The 20,827-nt window shown below is 49.6% G+C and overlaps 2 protein-coding genes across 7 annotated transcripts; both read left to right on the top strand.

The window, feature by feature from the left end:
* Positions 1-348: 348 nt before the first annotated feature.
* On the top strand, positions 349-13,718 carry SYNPO2L (synaptopodin 2 like). 6 transcript variants are annotated; one of them, XR_008698413.1, is made up of 6 exons: positions 350-612; positions 1,881-2,032; positions 2,463-2,977; positions 6,174-7,698; positions 12,187-12,288; positions 13,682-13,718. XR_008698413.1 is itself a non-coding variant. In XM_055536060.1 (5 exons), exons 1-5 carry the CDS (start codon positions 508-510, stop codon positions 12,206-12,208), a joined length of 2,319 nt encoding a protein of 772 aa, XP_055392035.1. In that variant the 5' UTR covers positions 350-507; the 3' UTR covers positions 12,209-12,298. The 6 variants fall into 6 exon arrangements, 4 of the variants coding, with proteins under 4 accessions (XP_055392015.1, XP_055392035.1, XP_055392038.1 ...); XR_008698412.1 differs by having other exon boundaries at positions 354-612; positions 13,659-13,684; XM_055536060.1 differs by lacking the exon at positions 13,682-13,718 and having other exon boundaries at positions 12,187-12,298.
* Positions 13,659-20,009, top strand: MYOZ1 (myozenin 1). Its single transcript, XM_055536072.1, has 5 exons — positions 13,659-13,772; positions 14,672-14,850; positions 16,769-17,039; positions 17,407-17,572; positions 19,494-20,009. The coding sequence occupies exons 1-5, from the start codon at positions 13,700-13,702 to the stop codon at positions 19,723-19,725; spliced, it is 921 nt and encodes a 306-aa protein (XP_055392047.1). The 5' UTR covers positions 13,659-13,699; the 3' UTR covers positions 19,726-20,009.
* Positions 20,010-20,827: the final 818 nt, after the last annotated feature.

Raw genomic sequence — 20,827 nt, 5'->3', positions numbered from 1 at the left:
AGCTTGCCAACCTGTGGGACAAACCCAGCCATTCCTTGCTCGAGAATTGAGGCCCCTGCTGCTGCCATTTTGGAATCAGCTTTGGAGAAAAGCAGCTGGGATCAGTCCATGACCCCATCAGGGAAGGCACCATCCCTGAAAGGATGTTCATTAGTGATAGAGCCCACAGAGCTAGTACTCTGAGTCCTGAATAAAAAGTCCATGAAGAAGAATGGGGGACGGGGAGGGCAGAAATTTTCACTATAATTAGCTCTGGGAGTAACACAGCTGGGGGAGGAAGGGGAGTACAGCCGGTAACTATTTTGGGCGCAGCTCCGATTGACAGGACACGTGTGTGGACTGTACTGATCTCAGGGCCAGGCTGCCTGCCTGTGGTGTGTGGTGTGGGGGGGAAGGCCTAGGGCAGCAGAAGCAGGACAGCCAGACAGGCCGGACGGGGTACCAGTGCCTCGACTTCTCTCCTTGGGACGCTGTCCAAACTCCGAGGGCCATAGGCCAAGCTGAGCGATGGGTGCTGAGGAGGAGGTGCTGGTCACACTGTCAGGGGGAGCCCCCTGGGGCTTCCGACTTCAGGGGGGGGCCGAGCAGAGGAAACCTTTACAGGTGTCCAAGGTAAGGGAGCCTATATTGAGGTTTCAGGGAAAGGGGAACCCAAGGGAACTTGGGAAAAGTCACATGATGGCCTATAGGGGAGAAGTGGGAGGCTGTGAAGAAGTGGAGTGGGAGTGGGCAGGTGGTCGAGGGAGCATGCTCAAATCTGACGGGGTGGCGGGAATAGTATCTGAGCAGTGGCTTCTTGTGGGGGGCTATAGAAAAGGGAATACCTGGTTTCTGGGAGCAGAGAAAAAGAAAGCCTCTGGCTCGGTTCCCTGTGGCACCGTAGGAGCAGAGGCCCAGAGCTGACCCTCCAATCTCCTGGGTCTGTGCCTCTCTACTCTAAACTCTAGGAATGTAGGGAAGGTTCTCATTTCTAACTAAATTGGTGTGTGATGAGCTGAAGCTGTCTCATCCAGCTCAGCCCAGCCCTGCCCCTGCCTTCAGTCCTCTTTCCCTATGCCAGATCCCTTCTCTCACTAGGCAAGATTTATTTTAGGTACTAGGAGGGTTATGGCAAGATCTGACCTGTCAGATGAAGTTGTTACCATTTTGGTTTCATAGCACAAGCTTATTTTTCTCAACTGTAAAATGTAGGTAATAATAGTACCTACTCCATGGATACTAAGTTCTGAAGGATTAAATTCAATAAAACATGTCGAGTGCTTGGCACTGTGCCTAACATTTAGTAAGCACTCAGTAAATGATAGTCACTACTACTATTATTACTTTAACATATGTGTGTGTGTGCACACACGACACACACACAATCACAATCTCAGAATCTGCTGGACTCCCTCCAGTCTGGAATACTGTTCTAAAATCTTGACTGTATAGATAACGGTGCCTAGGATTCCAAGGACTAGAAGACAAAGAATATTGGCTAGTATAGATATTTCCTTTGGAGGAAAGCCTTGAGGCGACAACCGCCATTTCCAGTATGTCTTTCCCAGGCATTTTCCCCCAACCTCTTTGATTTAGCGATTACCCTACCTCCCTTCATACGATGTTATTTTCTCCAGTTAGCACCGTCTTCCCTCTAGATTGACCCCCTTAACTGTCACCCCTTGCCCCTCTCCACCCTTTATTATCCTCTAAAGTAATGGGTTGGCCAAAAAGTTCATTTGGATTTTTCAGTAAGATAGTAGGGAAAAGCCTGAACAAACTTTTTGGCTAACCCAATAAAATCCCCTCCACACATGGTTCCTTCCTGTCCTAACTCCTTTCATTCTATTCCCCCTTGGAGCCCTCCCTCACCTACAGTCTCTCCTCCAACACCTTCTCAGATCCGAAGACGGAGCCAGGCGGGCAGAGCAGGACTCCGAGAGAGGGATCAGCTTTTGGCCATCAATGGGGTCTCCTGCACCAGCCTCTCTCATGCCAGTGCCATGGGCCTTATCGATGCCTCAGGGAATCAGCTTGTTCTCACTGTGCGGAGGTATGGATTCCTCCACCCCAGCCTATCCCCAGCCCCCTAGTCCAGGGCTTCTGTTGCCTGTCTCAGCTCTATGTCTCACTGACCTGACTTCAGCTACTAACAGGTACCTATTTCTGCTTGTGTATTTTGCTGGAGCATGGATGTTTGTGTATGCCTCTCAGAGCACTTGAATGTGGGTATGTGGGCCTGTTTTAGACCCCTTGCCTATCTCTTCATCATCATATCTTTCTTTAAGCCCATTTCCACTCAAAGCCTGCCAAGCAGATTTGCCTCTCAGTTCATCTTCAAATCTCTACTCTATCCAGCCCATCCATTTCACCCAAATGCCAGTCCCCTCTCTCCCCATACAGCCTTCTCCCATCTCCTCCAGATCTCTCTAGCTATCTGTCATCCAGCTCATTTCTCAAGTTCTGTCATCTTTCCTATCCAGGGTAGAGGACGAGGGACCTGTGCGATCTCCATCCCCGGGTGAGCTTCAGGCACGGTCACCCTTGTCTCCACTGAGTCCTGAGCCCCCAGGAGCTCCAGTTCCCCAGCCTCTCCAGCCTGGGAGCCTCCTCTCGCCCCCTGACAGTGAGGCTTACTATGGAGAGACAGACAGTGATGCTGATGGCCCAGCCACCCAGGAAAAGCCGCGCCGACCCCGCCGCCGAGGCCCCACAAGGCCCACCCCTCCAGGAGCCCCACCGGATGAGGTCTACCTGTCTGACAGCCCTGCAGAGCCGGCACCTGCTGTCCTTGGCCCTCCCAGCCAGGGTGACAGTCGTGTGAGCTCCCCATCTTGGGAGGATGGGACAACTCTTCAGCCACCCCCTGCCGAGGCCCTGCTGTTGCCCCATGGCCCTCTCCGGCCTGGCCCTCATCTCATCCCTATGGTGGGGCCTGTTCCTCACCCAGTGGCAGAAGATCTTACCACCACCTATACCCAGAAGGCCAAACAAGCCAGTGAGTGCATGAACTCCTTTTCATTATTCAGGATACTTCAGTTTGAGTCCTAAATCTAACCTGCCTTAACCATACATTCTATCAATATCTACCTTATGCTTCCCTTGAATACAGTCTTGGGAATAGGTGGAGAAAAGGAGGGGAAAATAATTAGTCTCATGATCCCCATTATTTTTGCTGTTTGAACCAGTGGGATAAAAAGATACAGGGGGTTCCTTCAACCTAACCCAGGAATGGCCTAAGTAGGGAAGTTGGAAAGGGACATGAACTGATGAAGAGTTTGCCTATTGTTGTGACATTGCTAGATGTCAGATGGATGAGGGGAGCACAGACATGGGGCAGGGAGTATTTAGAAGCAGGACAGGGACATAGGGACTCCTCAGTGTTACTACAGGCATAACATCAGAGCTGCCTTTGGCATTTCTAATCCCATGAAGATTCCTGGGGACTGGGAGGCTATGGAATAGTCATGAGATCCCTAGGAAGTGGTGGAGGGAGAGATCTTTGGCTTCTTATCTCAGGCGATAATGTAGGCCTGGGCAGAAAAAGCCTATTCCACTTATCTCAGGCTCTCTACTATTTTTGATGTGAGCTACAGTACAAGGTTTAAGAGTGAAGTTTCTCCCTGTCTTACACCTCCCACAGGACTCCTTCCTCATCACCTTGGAAATCTCAGGATTACCCCTCTAGTTTTCATCTCTCGCTCCTCTCCCCCACCACTCTGATTCCTGATCAATAGAATTTTGTGCCTCTGAGTCTGGAATAGAGGCTAAGGACGTGACAGTTCACCCTCTGACATTCCTGAGAGTGTCCCAAGTCCCACAAAGAAATTCCAGATATACACTTAGGATCCCATGCTTAACCCCAATTCTCCTTTTAGCACCCTCTCCCTTCCCCATCATGCTGGATGAGACTGTAGTTAGTGGCTCAGGGATATTTTTAGCCAAGCAGACCTCATTGTTCAGTGCACTGGAGTTGGGGGGGAGGGGTAGGCAGGTGCCCATGTCCATCACACCGGGGCTTGTGGGGCAGCTGAGAGCAGGGAAGGGGCCAGGCTCCAAAAATAGCACAGTGAGCTCATTCAGCTGCCAGCTCAGGGGCCAAGACAAAGGGGCTTTAAAAGGCGTGGGGGGTGGCTCAAGCTGGTCCTGCTCCAGCCAACACTGCCTTTCTCGGCATGGAGACTTTTGAGCCCATCAGCCAAGAGCCCCTCAGCCAAGCCAGCTGCGACAAAGCCCCAAACCCAGTTCCTGAGCTCCAGGACCCATTCTATGCAGGTACTACCCTCCCATAGCCAAGAGAGTTCTGGAATCTAGAATGAAGGGGACTATATCAACACTATAGGAAGGGAGGTCTTTGGGAAAGATCTTACCCCCTTACCCCCTTCTCCTTGTTGCCTTCCTATTCCTTCTTTTCTCAGGAGTTTCACTGCCCTTTTCTCAGGATGGGCTAATGCTATGGCCACATGTCACAGGGGTTTGTGACAACATGAACTGTGGAAAACTCATGGAGAGAGGGTGTGTGTGAGAGAGAGAAGTGTGAGTACTCTATGAATATATGGAAGCATGTGTGTAGGAGTCTCTGGGAGAAGATATGAGTGAACAAGACATTTGTGTGCAGCTAGTATCAAGAAAGCTTTGATAGTAATGATTACTCATAGTGGACCTTAGGTTAAATGCTAAACTGACCTACATTATCTCACTGAATCCTCATAGCAACTCTGTGAGGTAGCCGTTAGTCTCATTTACAGATGAGGAAACTGAACTTCATTGAGATGAAGTAACTTTCCCAGGAACCAAAATCTGAACTAAGCTATGACTCCAGTGCCTATCTCTAGTACTATTGTGTGGTACAAATGTTGGAATGGGCGGAATGACCGCCCAAATTAGAAAGGAGCTTGATATCTTGAGTGGAAAGTAGGTGGAATTTCAAGAATTTTTCAGGAGGAATGAGAGATCATGGATTAGAGAGTAACTGTGTCCAAGTCAGGGTCCTAGCAGCAGGGCAGCCTCTCCCGTTTCCTGGCCCCACCTCCCAGGCCCCACATGGCCTGGGAGGCCCTGTCCTGGCTCCCCCTTAGCATACAGTCCTTTTGTGCCTGCCTGGTGGTGGTGCCTGAGCACTCTACCTAGAAGGTTTGAAATATAGGGGGCAGCTTTGACTCTAAAAGAAGCCCACCCCACTCCTACCCTCAGCTTGGGGGAAAGGAGACTGTATCAACTGGTGACCTTGAGATATCCTAAAGATTTGGAAGCTTGCCTTGGAGAGCAACACTCTGGCTTTTCCTGCATCTCGGATCTGAGGCCATCCCTGGCTGTGAGTAGCAGGGGTTTAAGGCACAAAGGAGTGCCTTGGAGGTTAGAAGGCATGAAATTTTGTCCCAACTGTTAGTGACAGTGTCTTGGCTAGGGGAATTCTGGGAAGAAGAGCTACCTGGGCTATGCATGTTACGTTTTTGTGTGGACACATGGATTTACACGTGTCTATTAATTGGGGTGTATATGAGCTAGAGTATATAGGAATGAGGGAGAAAAATACATCTGAGAACATAAGCTCATAGGTGCCTTTCCCTAGAGCCATATTCTTGTTGAAATGATGTGTGGGAGTTATTTCTGTGAATGTATATGATGTGGCTTACGTGATGGTAGTGAAATTATGAATGAAGATTCCCACTGCTAAGGATCCTTTTATCCTTAGTATAGGGTAAGGGGTAGGAAAAGGGGAAGTCCCAAACTTTCCGAGAAGCCCTCTAACGTGGTCTCTGGTGGGAGAAGTGTCCCTTCTCATCTTTTCTTACCCTAGGACCTGCTTCATGTCCTTGCCTACCATGCGAAGTGACCCCCCCATCCCCCTCCCTCACATTGCCAGCCAGAAATGGAGGCGAGAGGGGGGACAAGCGTGTGGTGTGAGTAAAAGTGATTTCCAGAAAGACAGGAGCAGAGTAGAGGGAGGAGAGCTGTGTGGTCAGAGTGGTGTCAGGGCAGCCAACTAGGCTCTGCCTTCCCTTCTATTGTCCTTGGTTTCACCTTTCACCTCCACTCTGCCCCAAGTCAGAGGACTCTGCCGCAGGTAGGAGAGCCCTTGTGGGTTAGGCCAGTGAAAAGGCCAGAGGTAGAGGCCTAAAGGAACTGGGAGGAGGGGGAGAGCCTTGGGGCTCACAGATGCATACTGACCACCCGCCTTCTCCTCTCCTCAGAGCTACAAAGGGCAGAGAGCCTCCAAGAGAGGAGTGTGAAGGAGGCCAAGACCAAATGCCGGACGATTGCAGCCCTGCTCACTGCAGCCCCCAATCCCCACTCCAAGGGGGTACTGATGTTTAAGAAACGTCGGCAGAGAGCCAAGAAGTACACCCTAGTGAGCTTTGGGGCTGCCGCGGGGACCGGCGCTGAGGAGGAGGACGGCTTGCCTCCAACCAGTGAGTCCGAGCTGGACGAAGAGGCTTTCTCCGACGCCCGCAGCCTCACCAACCAGTCCGACTGGGACAGCCCCTACCTGGACATGGAGCTAGCCAGGCCGAGCTCAGGCACAGCAGAGGGCCGGGGGCTGAGTGAGGCCTCCGGGCGAGGGGCCCAACTCTTTGAACAGCAGCGCCAGCGCGCAGCCTCCATCACCCAGCAGCCGGCCCAGGAAGGTCCAGTGGCCACGCTCATCGGGCAGAGCCTGCAGTCTCCACCTCGGCCACAAAGCGCTCCGCCAGAGGCGGCTCTGCTCCCATCCAGCCCTTCGCCAGCCCCTGTGGCCAGCCCCAGACCTTTCCTCCCTGGCTGTGGAACCTCTACCTCAGCTCCAAGCATATTTAACCGTTCAGCTAGGCCCTTTACTCCCGGCTTACAAGGGCAGCGGTCAGGCACCACCTCAGTTATTTTCCGGCCTCTAGCTCCCAAGAGGGCAAATGAGAGCCTGGGAGGCCTCAGCTCCGCCCCACCGCCTTTCCTGTCTCCTCCGCAGGGTACCACTCCTGTGCCCAGCCTCACTTCAGGGGTTCCCAGCCACGTGCCAGTCCCCGCTTCCCCCAGCACCCCACGCCCCTCCGGCCCCGTGACGGCCACCAGCTCCCTATACATCCCAGCCCCTAACCGTCCTGTTACACCAGGCGGAGCCCCAGAGGCCCCCGCCCCAGCTAGCGGAGCTGCCATGACCTCCACCGCTTCTATCTTCCTGTCGTCGCCTCTGCGACCTGCTGCGCGCCCAGAAGCGCCTGCCCCTAGCTCCGCGGCCCCTGAGCCCCCCAGCGCTCGGGAGCAACGCATCTCCGTGCCAGCTGCTCGCACGGGCATCCTCCAGGAGGCCCGGCGTCGGGGAACCCGAAAGCAGATGTTCCGGTCAGGAAAAGAGGAGACGAAGAACTCGCCCAACCCCGAGCTGCTATCGTTGGTGCAAAACCTGGATGAAAAGCCCCGGGCTGGGGGTGCGGAATCTGGTGCCGAGGAGGATGCTCTGAGCCTCGGGGCTGAAGCCTGCAATTTCATGCAGCCACCAGGGGGCAGGAGTTACAAGACGTTGCCTCACGTGACAGCTAAAACCCCGCCTCCAATGGCTCCCAAGACCCCACCCCCTACGACTCCTAAGACTCCACCCCCAGTGGCTCCTAAGCCCCCTTCTCGAGGGTTCCTCGATGGGTTAGTGAACGGGGCCGCCCCTTCGGCTGGAATCCCTGAAACACCAAGGCTTCAGGGGAGGGGAGGGGAGCTGTTTGCCAAACGTCAGAGCCGAGCGGACAGGTATGTGGTGGAAGCTCCACCTGGTCCTGGCCTTGGCCCTCGGCCCAGAAGCCCTTCTCCCACCCCCTCACTGCCCTCTTCCTGGAAATATTCACCCAATATACGTGCTCCACCTCCTATTGCTTACAACCCACTGCTCTCACCCTTTTTCCCCCAAGCTGCCCGAACTCTCCCTAGTAAGACCCAATCCCAAGGGCCTCGGGCAGCCACTAAACAGGGTATCAAGGCTCTGGATTTCATGCGGCACCAGCCCTACCAGCTTAAAACTGCCATGTTCTGTTTTGATGAGGTTCCCCCGACTCCTGGACCCACCTCCTCAGGGCCTCCCAAAACCGCCAGAGTCCAGGAGATCCGCCGATTTTCAACTCCAGCGCCCCAGCCCACTGCGGAACCCCTGGCCCCCACTGTGCTTGCCCCCAGGGCAGCCACTACATTGGATGAGCCCATCTGGAGGACAGAGCTAGCCTCAGCCCCTGTCCTTAGCCCACCCCCTCCTCCAGAGTCTCCCAGGGGTCTTGGGACCTCCCCCAGTTCCTGTGGCTTCCAAGTAGCCAGGCCCCGGTTCTCAGCTACCAGAACAGGATGGCAGGCTCATGTGTGGAGGCCTGGGGCGGGCCACCACTGAACAGGGCACAGCTCCCAGGACCAAGGGGAGGTGGAACATCCAGTTCCTAAAATTGCTTCTCCTTCCCAACGCTCTCCCTGCCCTGCCCCCCCACCCCAAGCAGACTAAATTTCCCCCTGCCAGAGATAGTTTTGTAGTTGGTGTCCTGTTCCCCAGCTTCCTCCTGGCTCCCAACCTCCCTGCTGCTTTCCAACCTACTCTCTCTGCTTTGGTGTCTGTGCTTCTCTTTGTAGTTTCTTGCCTGGATCTCTGTCTTTAGGTCTCTTTACCTACACTCCTGTGCTGGTCCTATTTCTTTACATTTGTGCCTTTTTCTGTGGGCCTTGTTTTAACATTCAATGAGAAACACACAGGGAAGTTACTACTAAGACCTCAGGAGAGAAGCTCACCACCAGACAGGCAGCAAAGGGACTGAACTGACCCCTATTTGCATTAAGTTACTCGCTGTTCCTCACTCTTCTTTCCCAGCTTGGCTGGTATATTCCTAGGCATGTGTATGTCTGTGAATGTGTGTATGTGCAAGTGTGTGCATGAACACAGATGTGCTCTTCTGTCTGAGGCAAGAGTAACAGGAGAGGTCTAAATAAAGACCCAATCTGGGTCTCACCTTTGCACTGATGAAGGAAGAGTCAGCTGTCCTCACATAGAATGTCTGGAGGGGAGAAAGAGGTTGACTAGAGTTAAATATCATCATCTACAGCAAATGTAGAGCGTCTTGTGAAATTCACAGAGTGTGAGGAGACACAAAGGACCAGGGCAATTTGTATGGGTTGAGTTACATCAGTTAGACCAGGAATAGAACTAAGAATTCTGTTCCTCAGAATTTCAGAAAGCTAACAACTTGAGAGGCCCATACTGAGCAACAAAGCATCCAGGAAATGGAAGAAAGAAAATGTCCTCTGAGAATGACCAAATCATTGGCTTCATGGCCTCATGAACCTAAGACAGAAAGAAAGGGGAAAAGAACCTTAATGTGGCAAGTAAGGTAGAAGCCAGAAGCAGGACAGAAATGAATGAAATGGATTGAGCCTTAGAGAGGAGCATGGTTAGGGTGAGTGCAGTGTTGGTGGAGTAAAATTGGATAATAAGAATCCAGTCATATACAAAAGGGGGACTGGGAGAAAATATGAGGAAGAAGTATGTATTTGTTAGAGAGAAGGGGGATGATGGTAGAGGGATGCGAGAATGTGTGCTGAGTGTTGAAAAAACAGGTATATCTGTGTTCCCTCCTGTGAATCTGTTCCTCTGTCTTCTGCAGCTTGTCATAACTACCTGGGAAAGGGTAAGGAAACACCCAGAGCCAAAACCTCTTTTTAGTGCTATCCCATCCCTCAAATCCTAGCTCTTATTCCTTTCCAGCTTGAGGTCCTGATCTCTGTCTTAGAGAGATATGGACTCCCCTCTCACCATGACCACCAGTCACTTTTACTGCTTGACCTGGAAACTGATCATTTCCTTTGCATATTGAGTGTGAACCACAGTGCTTTGGTTTGTGCACAAGAATAAACTTATGCTTATATCTTCTGTTGTCATCTTGTCTAGTTTCTTGCCTAAATCCAGGTCTCCCCTTCATCTTATCTAATTCACTTTCCTGATCCCTGATCTTTTTCTCAGCTCCTGCCCTCCTATTTTTTACTGTTTTGCCCTTCACCCCCAGGCATTTTGCTCTTCTCTACCAATTTTGTCCTGCCCCCATGTAGCCACCTCCATTCGGTTCCCTCTGTCTAGATTCTCCCCTTCTCCGTCCCCTGCTCCATACTTCTCAGATGAGGCCTCAGCTTACAGAACCAAGACAATTGGAAAAGGCCCTCTAACCCTTTTGCCATCAACATTTTCCAACTGCCTGGAGGAAATGAAGGGAAGGCAGTGGCTGAAGGTGAAGGTGGGGTGAGAGAAGGAAGAGGGAGAGAGAAGGCAGATCAGCCTGGATTGAGACTAATAAAAGAAAAGGCACTGACTGGAAAGCAGGCTGCTAAGCTGCTAAGTCACTTCAGTCGTGTCCGACTCTGTGCGACCCCATAGACGGCAGCCCACCAGGCTCCCCCGTCCCTAGGATTCTCCAGGCAAGAACACTGGAGTGGGTTGCCATTTCTTTCTCCAATGCATGAAAGTGAAAAGTGAAAGTGAAGTCTCTCAGTCGTGTCTGAGTCCTAGCGACCCCATGGACTGCAGCCCACCAGGCTCCTCCGTCCATGGGATTCTCCAGGCAAGAGTACTGGAGTGGGGTGCCATTGCCTTCTCCGGAAAGCAGGCTAGACTTAGACTTTTGAGAAAGGAAGTTCTATTATCCCAGTTTTACCAGCAGGGGGCAGATTTGTGCCAATAACCAGGCCTACGACCCTGATCCTGTCACCAGTAAGCAGCCTCAGAAAATTCTGGTGGAGGAGGGCATGACGACCCACTTCAATACTCTTGCTGGGAAAATCCCATGGACAGAAGATCCTGGAGGGGTACAGTGCATGGGGTTGCAAAGAGTCGCACACGATTGAAGGGACTGAACATGCACGCATGCACACACACAGAATTCCAAAGGAAGGGCTCAGAAAGCCTACAATACATATTCTGTCTTCATTCACATAGTTTTAGGTACTCAATCATAGACGACCAAAATTTTGGTTGGTTTTTGTGGGTTTTGAGGGGAGGATGGTTATGATGACAAAATCACATTTTGCTACTTATGTTTTTTCGTCTAACTGCTTGTTTGGGTTAGGAGAGAACAGAGGAAAAGGACAAAAGATGAGGTATCTGGAGGCTAAACGGGTTTGGTCAGAGGCCAAGTAGAGGGGAGCAGGGAGAACTTTTGGCCCCTAACCTGAACCTATAAAGTTCAGGATGGGAAAAGGACGTGGTCAGGAAAAGTGGCTAGCTCACAGAAGGACAAAATGGTATTCTGGGAGCTATAGAAGCCACTTCCTAAGGCGGCTACAGCATGGTGGTGGCTACAGCAGAGGTGAAGCAGCTGGTTGCAAAACCTGAGCAGAAGACAGGAGGATCCAGAATGTTCTTGCAGCTACTGAGAAAGGGCTCAGGCAAGTGACAGACTTCCCTCCAGGGTGCTCTCAAGCTTGTGCCCCAGCCCAGAGGCTTCTCTAGACCAGTGTGAATGGGATAGTCCAGATCCCATGAGAAAATTCTAAGTAGGAACCTCAGAGAGTAAAGCCCTGGCAGGTCAGAAGCCTCCATGTCCTTCTCAGGAAGAAGCATATCTATCCAGGGAGAAGTAACATCTGTCCTCTGAGTAGGCTGAGCTGAGCACCCCAACAGCAAATGGTAAAAATGAGGAAACTGGCTCAAGTTTTGCCCCACATCATCCCTGACAGCCTAAGCACAGGATTTGGTTAATTTGGTCCCTTATCCTGCTAAGATCTGGCCCTCGCAGCAGAAAGACCCGCTTATCCAGGAACTTTCAAAGGGCACTTACATTTTGAACAGAAATTCCCTTCTCCAGACATAGCATCTTAAGCCTCCCCAGCCCCAAAATGCACCCACATGTCCCTCCAGCCCCGGCCTACATTGGCTCTGCATGGCTCTCCAGACACGTTCTCCTGGTTCTCACTCTCCTACTCCGAATTCCTATCCACCACTTGCTGCCTGCTTCCTCTTTCCTTCTCAGTTTTCAGTTTCTCCCTGAGTGCTTCTCTGGATCTGAGCCTCTAGGTGCCAAGGAAGGGGAGTCCCTGGGCAGAGTGATCCTTGGCTCAGACAGCTTAGTGGGAGAATTCCAAAGGCTTTTCCTATGCTTCCAGAGCCTCTGGGCAAGGAGGGCGGGATCTTGGTTCCAGGGTCTCAGTACCCCCTGTGCCATTTGAGCTGCTTGCGCTCATCATCTCTATTAATAACCACGCTCCCTCCCCCACTGCCAGTGCTGCCCCCACGCCTGCCTAGCTCGGGTTCTCTAGTCACAGCAGCTCAGTCCTCCAGAGCTGCTGGACCCCAGGGAGAGCTGACCACCGCCTGAACAGCCGGTAAGTCTCCAGCTGATGGCCCAAGGGGCTGGAGCGCCTTCTGTTCATGTCTGTGTCTGTGTCTTTAATAGTGACCCTTGATCCCAGGGGAGCTGCCCACCTCCTCCATCTATACTCATTCCCTAGTTGTCCAGTTGAGGGGAGCCACAGAGAGTTGGAGGGAGAAGGACTCCAGAGGGTCGGGGGACTGAGATGTTGGGGGAGGCACTGAAGAAATGGGCAGAGAGGTGGAGACTGAGAGGCTGGGTGGAAAATAAGAACCTGGTTGGGGCTGAGAGGAGTACAGGGAAAGTCCATTTAGCAGTTCCTGGGCTCCAGCTGCAGCAGACCCCACTAAGCGAGTAGGATTGCAGGTGTGTTGTGAGACAGGACTCAGCAGAAGACAGCATTTTGCTGAGACCCAGCTTCTGTGAAGGAGGGGCTGGAATTTGTATATTTTTCCAGCTTGTCCCTATCCACTGCCAGGTCCTATGATTATGTTTCTGTCCTCCCTGAATTTTCTGCTGCTGTGATATTGCTGAATTGATATGCATCGAGGTTCAAATGTCCCCTGACCTCCCTCTGCACTCTGGTTCTAGGGTCCAGTCAGGGCTGGGGAGGGGAGTGACTGAGAGAGCAGGAGCAGTGCTGTGACCTCCCAGGCCACGATCCAGCTGGCCCAAGGGAGGGGCAATAACCTCTTCATCCTATGGAGAATGTTTTTGGCTGGTTCTCCTCAATGCTGGCAGAACATTTTTTCTGCTCCACCCCCACCTCCTCACCCCTGCCTTGGGGCTTGGGGAAAACTAAGAGACTAGAACTTGGAATGACAGCCCCAAACTGAGAGCCCCATGCAAATAAAAACTTCATATCATGCCAAACCAATGAAATGTGGGTGCATTGCCCTACCTGTAATTTGTTTTATTCCCAACATAATGTTGTGTTCCTAAACCCTGCACCATCTCTGTGTAAAACAGCTGAACAGAGAGGTTGGTAGGAGGTAAGAACAGGGGGTACACCTATACTTTCTGCTCTGCTTCCTAAGAAGAGAAGCCATAAAGCAATGGGTTTTCATCTTTTGTGTGTGTGTGAGTTGCTCGGTCATGTCAGACTCTTTGCGACTCCATGGGGTGTTGCACGCCAGGCTCCTCCGTCCATGGTCCATGTGATTTTCCAGGCAAGAATACTGGAGTGGGTTGCCATTTCTTTCTCCAGGGGATCTTCCTGACCCAGGGATCAAACCCAGGTCTCCTGCATAGCAGGCAGACTGTTTACTGTCTGAGCAACCAAGGAAGGCTTTTTCTCTGAAAAATCTAATGAAATGTTTTTCCTGAAGTTCTTAAGCATTACCTTACTGGAGACACTCACTGTAGACCCTGTCGATCCTTCAGCTTCCCCTTCCCACCCTGTTCAGGCTCCAACCACCTCCACAATGCCACTCTCAGGGACCCCAGCCCCCAATAAGAAGAGGAAATCGAGCAAGCTGATCATGGAACTCACTGGAGGTATGGCATGTTCGCACCTACCTAGTATGGGACTTCTTAGTAAGAGTATCTCTGGCCCAAGAGTTCCAGAAATATCATAAGGTTGTATATGTCTTAAGGTGAAGAGACATGAAGAGACAAGAGGAATTTGGGGTGGTGGTGGCGTTTACAGGGGTTGGGGTGGGGAAGAAAGAACAAGAAAGAATTTAACACTGACTACTCCCCCTTCCACCCTTTTCACCTTGTAATCTGAGACAGTACTATCCCTGCCATGTTACCCAGCACAGGTCCAAGACAACAGGACCCACAGGTCAATGAGGTGTGTTTGAGGAGAAAACATATATGATGCAGACTGGCACAGAGTAAGGTCTCAATAAGTGCTTAATTTCCTTACTTCTTTCCCCAGAACTAAGGAGCTTTGAGCACTTAAAACGGAAAATTCCTTGAACATTTTTCCTGGGGGTAGACGAGCTCTCCTAATACCGAGAGGCTGTTTGCAGCCAGAGTTTATGAGAGGAAGAGAAGGGAAAGAAGTTGAGACAGGAGTCTATATTTAGAGGTGGCCTTTGGGCTTCCCCCCACACTAAGGCTTCCCCAATGTTCTCCACCTATGATGTTTCTTACTCTTTTGCCTTGTACCCCATACCTCTGTTACGCCATGTACCCTCTCCACCCCACTTTAGTATTCCCCGTCTTCCCCTCTATACCCCATTTCCCATGCATTCTCTCCAACTCCAAACCCAGGAAATCGAAATCCCTCATAGACTAGACAGAATTTAACCAGACATCAGAGACAGCATCTGGTTCCCTCAGTGATCTCTACTGGGACACACACTTAGTTGTGGATGGCAGCTGCATTTGGAACTAGAAAACCCCACTTTCCTCTTTCCCTTGTCTCTGCCTCCCCACCTCCCTGAAAGGTGGACAAGAGAGCTCAGGCCTGAACCTGGGCAAGAAGATCAGTGTCCCAAGGGATGTGATGTTGGAGGAGCTGTCGCTGCTTACTAACCGGGGCTCCAAGATGTTCAAACTGAGGCAGTTGCGTGTGGACAAGTTTATCTATGAAAACCACCCTGATGTCTTCTCTGACAGCTCAATGGTGAGTTCAGAACTCTACAGCTCTCAAAGCCTAGTGCCTCTTCTGACAGCTTCTTGGCAGGCCCAGAGTTTCCAAAATATTATCAGCCTCCCCTCCCTGCAAATTTATAAACTCATTAACCCCTCAGATATAACATGCCTCCAATAGATGCAGGGTGAATTACGACCCACCCCGAAACTAAATTTGTATCTTAGAGCTGGTGAAGCAGGGTGAGGAGTACCACACCTTCAGAGAGAAAATTCCTCCCCAGTATGGTTAAGTATTTAAGATAGGATTGCCAGATAAAACACAGGATGCCCGGTCCTATGTTTTAAATTTGAGATACACACTAAACAAGCTATGGAGATAGATTTACAGCACCAGAAATAAAGCCAATATTTTATAATGCCTTTAAATGGTATATAATCTATACATAAATCAACTCTACTTCAATTACAAAAATAAAGTTGAGATACACACAAATAGTTTTTTTGTAAAGTATATTTCACACAATATTTTGGATGTAACTTTCTTTTTTCTTAATTGAAGGCACTTAGGGAATTCCCTGATGGTCCAGTACTTAGGACTTGGTGCTCTCACTGCCAGGGGCCTGGATTCTCTTCCTGGTTGGGGAATTAAGATCCCACAAGCTATGCAGCACAGTCAAAAAAGAAACAAAAATTGAAGATATTTAAATTTGAATTTCAGATACACAATAATTTTTTAGTATAAGTGTGTCACATGAAATATTTGGGACATTAAAAATTAAATTAGAAAATACAGGATACCCAGTTAAATTTGAATTTCAGATACATGATGGATACTTTCTTATATCTAAATATGTCCCATGCAATATGTAGGCATATTTGTACTAAAAAACTATTGTTGTGTATCTGAAATTCAGATTTAACTGGTGTCCTGTGATTTTTTTGTGTGTGCAAAAATCTGGCAACCCTAGAAAGAGGTAAGTGAATTTTTATAGCCATCTCTTCTTGAGCCATTCTTTTATTTAAAGGGTCAGTCTAAGGGCCATAGATGCAGGGACTGAAACCATCCATTAAGGCCCAACATCCCTTAGTCAGGGTCATTCTCCAAAGAGAAGTAGGGATTGGAGAGGGGCCAGGCACAAGATGTTACAGCTGAGGAGGAGGGGATCGTCTCCATTTCCTTTCTTCCCCCTCCATCTTTCCCAAGCAGCCAGGGGAGAGTGAAAATAGATGCCTACATGGGGCCAGGGGCAGGAGTGTCTGCCATTGGCCCATATGTATGAGCAGAACAAAATTGCTGAGCCGGCCATATCTAACTTTAGGAGGCCAAAAGCCCTCCTCCCTGCCTGTGTCTGGTTACACTGGGTGGAGCATGGGGGTGTGCGTGGTGGGTGGCCAGGAGAGCCTCCTGAAGGAGTTGGCAGGGTTATTTTTAGGCTTTGGGGATGAATCCAGTGTTGCCCTTTGGGCCACCCTTCCCCCTACCCACTACAGTTTCACTGTCAGGAAGTCCTGGTTCCCTATGCACCGAAAGGAGGAAGGGAGAGGAAGAGACACATTTTTTATCTGTTAGACAAGATGGTGGGAGAGAGGCAGAGATCTCCTTAGTTCCTCAAATTAAGGCTGGGTTCTCCATGCCAAACCCAATCTCTCAAATTTTAGTGGAACAGAAGTCTCGATCCTTTTTGCATTGGTAAGGATGGGAAAGGGGAGTTTGGACAATAACTTGCCTCTATCCTAGATGTAACTCGAAGAACTGAGCCAAAGGTGTTGTATCCCTTAAGGAGAGTTTAATTTCTCTCAGTCAGGTTTATCCACTAACATTTAGTGGATGGGGAAGTCTCAGAGGATTCAGCGTCTTTGAGTTGGCCATTGACTCTGATGAGTTCATACTTGCTATGGTATTCCCTGTGCCCATTGCTAACCTTCCCCTCACTCTGTCCTTTTTTCAGGATCGCTTCCAGAAGTTCATTCCCACAGTGGGGGGACAGCTGGGGACAGCTGGCCAGGGATTCTCCTACAGCAAGAGCAGTGGCGGAGGCCAGGCAGGAAGAAGTGGCTCTGCCGGGCAGTATGGCTCTGACCAGCAACACCATCGTCAGGGCTCTGGGTCGGGCTCTGGGTCTGGCTCTGGCCCTGGATCTGGTGGTGCAGGTGGTCCTGGGGGCCACGCGGGCAGAGGAGGTGCTGCTGGCACAGCAGAGGTTGGCGAGACAGGAACAGGCAAGTATCCTCACCCAAGAGTCAAGTGTCTGGTCCCTAAAGCAGAGAAATCCCTAGGAATGAGGCCTGGACTGGGTGTTGGATGCAGGAAAGGCCTGTTGAGATATCTTGATGGGTCTTCTGGGTCCAGAGGAATACAGAGACATGTCTATTCCACCCAGAAGTCCTATCTCTCAGTCACCTTTCTCTCATTCATCACATGTCTGACTCCAGGCTATCATGGTTTCACAAACCATAAGCAATTACTAGCATGTTTTACCTTTGGTCCCCAGCCCCTAGCGACTTTTCCAGTACAGAGCTCTAGACTAATTTCCATTTCCTCCTAACTGCTATCATTTGACTATTATTTCTCTCCCTTCGCTGCCAGACAACCAGGCAGGTGGAGAAGGAAAACATATCACTGTGTTTAAGACCTATATTTCCCCATGGGAGAAAGCCATGGGGATTGACCCCCAGCAGAAAGTGGAACTTGGCATCGACCTGCTGGCCTACGGGGCCAAAGCTGAACTCCCTAAGTATAAGTCCTTCAACAGGTAAGGGGGATGAGAAAGGAACCTGATGCATTCCAGTGTATGGCAACATGTCCTTAGTTGGAATGGAGACTTTGGTTCAGATGTTTCAGAAGGAGACTGAGGAGGCGTAGGAGTAATATGGGGGCCCTAATTGAAGGCTCTTGCTCTTTTCACTGTAGCTCAGAGAAACAGCATGGTATGATGAAGGAAAAATTCGCTAGGAGGCAGGATCTGAATTTTGGCTCATTGTTATTAGCTGTGTGGGAGAAGGCAATGGCACCCCACTCCAGTACTCTTGCCTGGAAAATCCCATGGACGGAGGAGCCTGGTAGGCTGCAGTCCATGGGGTCGTGAAGAGTTGGACACGACTGAGTGACTTCACTTTCACTTTTCACTTTCATGCATTGGAGAAGGAAATGGCAACCTACTCCAGTGTTCTTGCCTGGAGAATCCCAGGGACAGTGAAGCCTGGTGGGCTGCCATCTGTGGGGTCGCACAGAGTCGGACACGACTGAAGCGACTTAGCAGTAGCAGCAGCAGCAGTGTGGGAAAGTAACCCTACTTCTGAACCTTGGTTGCCTTGACTGTGAAATGGGAATAATATATTACACACATGTAAAGGCCTCTTGGGGGGGGGGGGGTCCCTTCATTCAAAGTTATAATTTTCATTACTGTCCTTGTAGTAGAATTCTATTTCTCTTTTCTTTTTTCATTGAAGTATAGTTGACTTACATTATATTGTTTTCAGGTGTACAACAGTGACACAGTATTTTTATAGATTACGTACCACACAAAGTTATTATAATATTATTGAAGATTCTGTTTCTTAATTCCCTACTTTGAAGTAAAATGTGAAGTGAAAGTGTTAATTGCCTAGTTGTGTCTGACTCTTTGTGACTCCATGGACTGTAGCCCACCATGCTCCTCTGTCCGTGGAATTCTCCAGGCAAGAATACTGGAGTGGGTTGCCATTCCATAGTCCACCTGGTCCAGGGAATCTTCCCCACCTGGGGATCAAACCCAGATCTCCTGCACTGCAGGCAGATTCTTTACGGTCTGAGTCACCAGGGAAGCCCCATTCCCTACTTTAATAAGGCTCAAATAGGCTCAAATATCTATCATTTTGGAGCTAAGCTTCTCTGGACTGTGTGAAAACAGGACAGGGAAGCACTAGAGAAATGCTTTTGCTTTTGGTCCTAAGTGAGTGAGTGAGTGAAAGTTGCTCAGTTGTGTCTGACTCTTTGCGACCCCATGGACTATACAGTCCATGGAATTCTCTAGGCCAAAATACTGGAGTGAGTAGCCATTCCCTTCCCCAGGGGATCTTCCCAACTCAGGGATCAAACCCAGGTCTCTCGCATTGCAGGCAGATTCTTTACCAGCTGAGCCACCAGGGAAGCTCAGGAATACTGGAGTGGGTAGCCTATCCCTTCTCCAGCGGATCTTCCCGACCCAGGAATCAAACCAGGGTCTCCTGCATTGCAGGTGGATTCTTTACTAGCTGAGCTACCAAGGAAGCCCTTTGGTCCTGAGGTGCCTGGATTTTCCAGGAAATGTTAATTATTCTCATTTAGGGCACACATTATCCACTGGAGGTGGGGTAGGGGTTTTGAGGGAGGTCTCTACAATTTAAGGTGATCTCAGACCCTTGGGCCTGTAGTGTTTGGTGTCAGTTTCTCTGAAATGTGACTGGTTTGGATCACAGCTATCCATGAGACTATTTAGTACCCTCTAGACTACTTTTCTCTTTATTAGCCTCGGGGAAACAAGCAAACCAGAAGGCACAATGGATTACTAAGGGAGAAGAAAAAGCAGTGCAGAAATGATCTTAAACTAGAATTCACAGACTTCTCCATCCTCCAAACAGGGTAACAGTTCACTGACAAAAAAACTCTTTTTCTTTTGTTCTGGTTTTTAATGAAATCATTTTTCTCCTTTTCAGGACAGCAATGCCTTATGGTGGATATGAGAAGGCCTCCAAACGCATGACCTTCCAGATGCCCAAGTTTGACCTGGGGCCCTTACTGAGCGAACCCCTAGTTCTCTACAACCAGAACCTCTCCAACAGGCCTTCTTTCAATCGAACCCCTATTCCCTGGCTGAGCTCTGGGGAGCCTGTAGACTACAATGTGGATATTAGCATCCCCTTGGATGGAGAAACAGAGGAGCTGTGAGGTGTTTCCACCTCTACTTTGTATCAAGTTTCCCCTCTCTGGTTCCATTTTGGAGAGGGAATGCTGAGCAGGATACCCCCACTGAAAATCCAGGATCCTTGTGGGAATGGAGGGAAAAGGCAAGGAAAGATCTTTCTTTTCACCTTTCACTCGAAGTCCCCACTCCAAGCACCTTTTCTTACCAACTCAGAGCTCCCCTTCCACTGCTCTGTATGGAACCTGCTCTTTTATGGAATTTACTCTGCCTTCAGTAACAGTTAATAAACTTCAAGGAAATGAACTCATTCTTCCTCTCATATTTGAGGGCAGACAAAAACTGAGGCTAACAATGCACAGGGACTAATTAAAGTAAAATACCATACATTCATTATTCAGACTTCAAGACTAGACCTGAGTTCTGATTACATACCCACACTCATATCCACACCCACCAAACCACATTCATAGGTGTACACAAAGACATACTTATTCAGTAGTACATAAGACAATCAGCACAAACACATGTGCTGGCCCCTGTGTGGGCAAAGCTAAGAAGTAATTGTGTGCTGTGTTTAGGAAATTAGGCGTTGGTGACCCTGGTGTTAATTCTGTTTATGTAGCTGATTAGAAATTGGGATAATCAAGATTATCCAATTATCACAGAATGAGAGCATGCCACAAGACTTCCAGATGACACCAGGGTGAGCTTAGGAATATCTGTCAAAGGTTACAGGTTCCTGAAAGGATGGAGTAGAATAGGGAGCCATGTTGGAATTGAGAAGGAAGTAGGAGAAACCAGCTGCAGTTATGGTATGCCGGCTCGGTGTGAAAACATCAAGAAAAGACCTAAGGGTCAGAGGGGCAACTACAATTGTGTCCAGAAAGCACTATGATTGGGAAGAAACCATCAAAGTCCAATAGGAATGAGTGACAATACTCTTTTTATTGACTTCAAGCATGGGGTTTCTTTCAAGTTTTTTAAAGATTTATTTATTTATTACTATTATTTTTTAGACTGTGGTGGGTCATTGTTGCTATACTTGGACTTTCTCTAGTTGCAGCAAGCGGGGACTACTTTTAATTGCTGTGTGTGGGCTTCTAATTGAGGTGGTTTCTGTTGCAG

Source organism: Bubalus kerabau, chromosome 1, assembly GCF_029407905.1.
Source record: "Bubalus kerabau isolate K-KA32 ecotype Philippines breed swamp buffalo chromosome 1, PCC_UOA_SB_1v2, whole genome shotgun sequence".
Lineage (NCBI taxonomy): Eukaryota > Metazoa > Chordata > Mammalia > Artiodactyla > Bovidae > Bubalus > Bubalus kerabau.
The sequence above is the reverse complement of the archived record's forward strand: the minus strand, read 5'-3'. Positions and strand labels throughout refer to the sequence as shown.

Bases quoted from the DNA above. Each gene is read 5' to 3' on its own strand.
- SYNPO2L (XM_055536040.1), top strand. From the start codon at position 508: ATGGGTGCTGAGGAGGAGGTGCTGGTCACACTGTCAGGGGGAGCCCCC. The intron at 2,033-2,462 runs GTATGGATTCCT...TTTCCTATCCAG, and splicing joins CTTGTTCTCACTGTGCGGAG to GGTAGAGGACGAGGGACCTG. The intron at 2,978-6,173 runs GTGAGTGCATGA...TCCTCTCCTCAG, and splicing joins CCAGAAGGCCAAACAAGCCA to AGCTACAAAGGGCAGAGAGC.
- MYOZ1 (XM_055536072.1), top strand. From the start codon at position 13,700: ATGCCACTCTCAGGGACCCCAGCCCCCAATAAGAAGAGGAAATCGAGC. The intron at 14,851-16,768 runs GTGAGTTCAGAA...TCCTTTTTTCAG, and splicing joins TCTTCTCTGACAGCTCAATG to GATCGCTTCCAGAAGTTCAT. The intron at 17,573-19,493 runs GTAAGGGGGATG...TCTCCTTTTCAG, and splicing joins AAGTATAAGTCCTTCAACAG to GACAGCAATGCCTTATGGTG.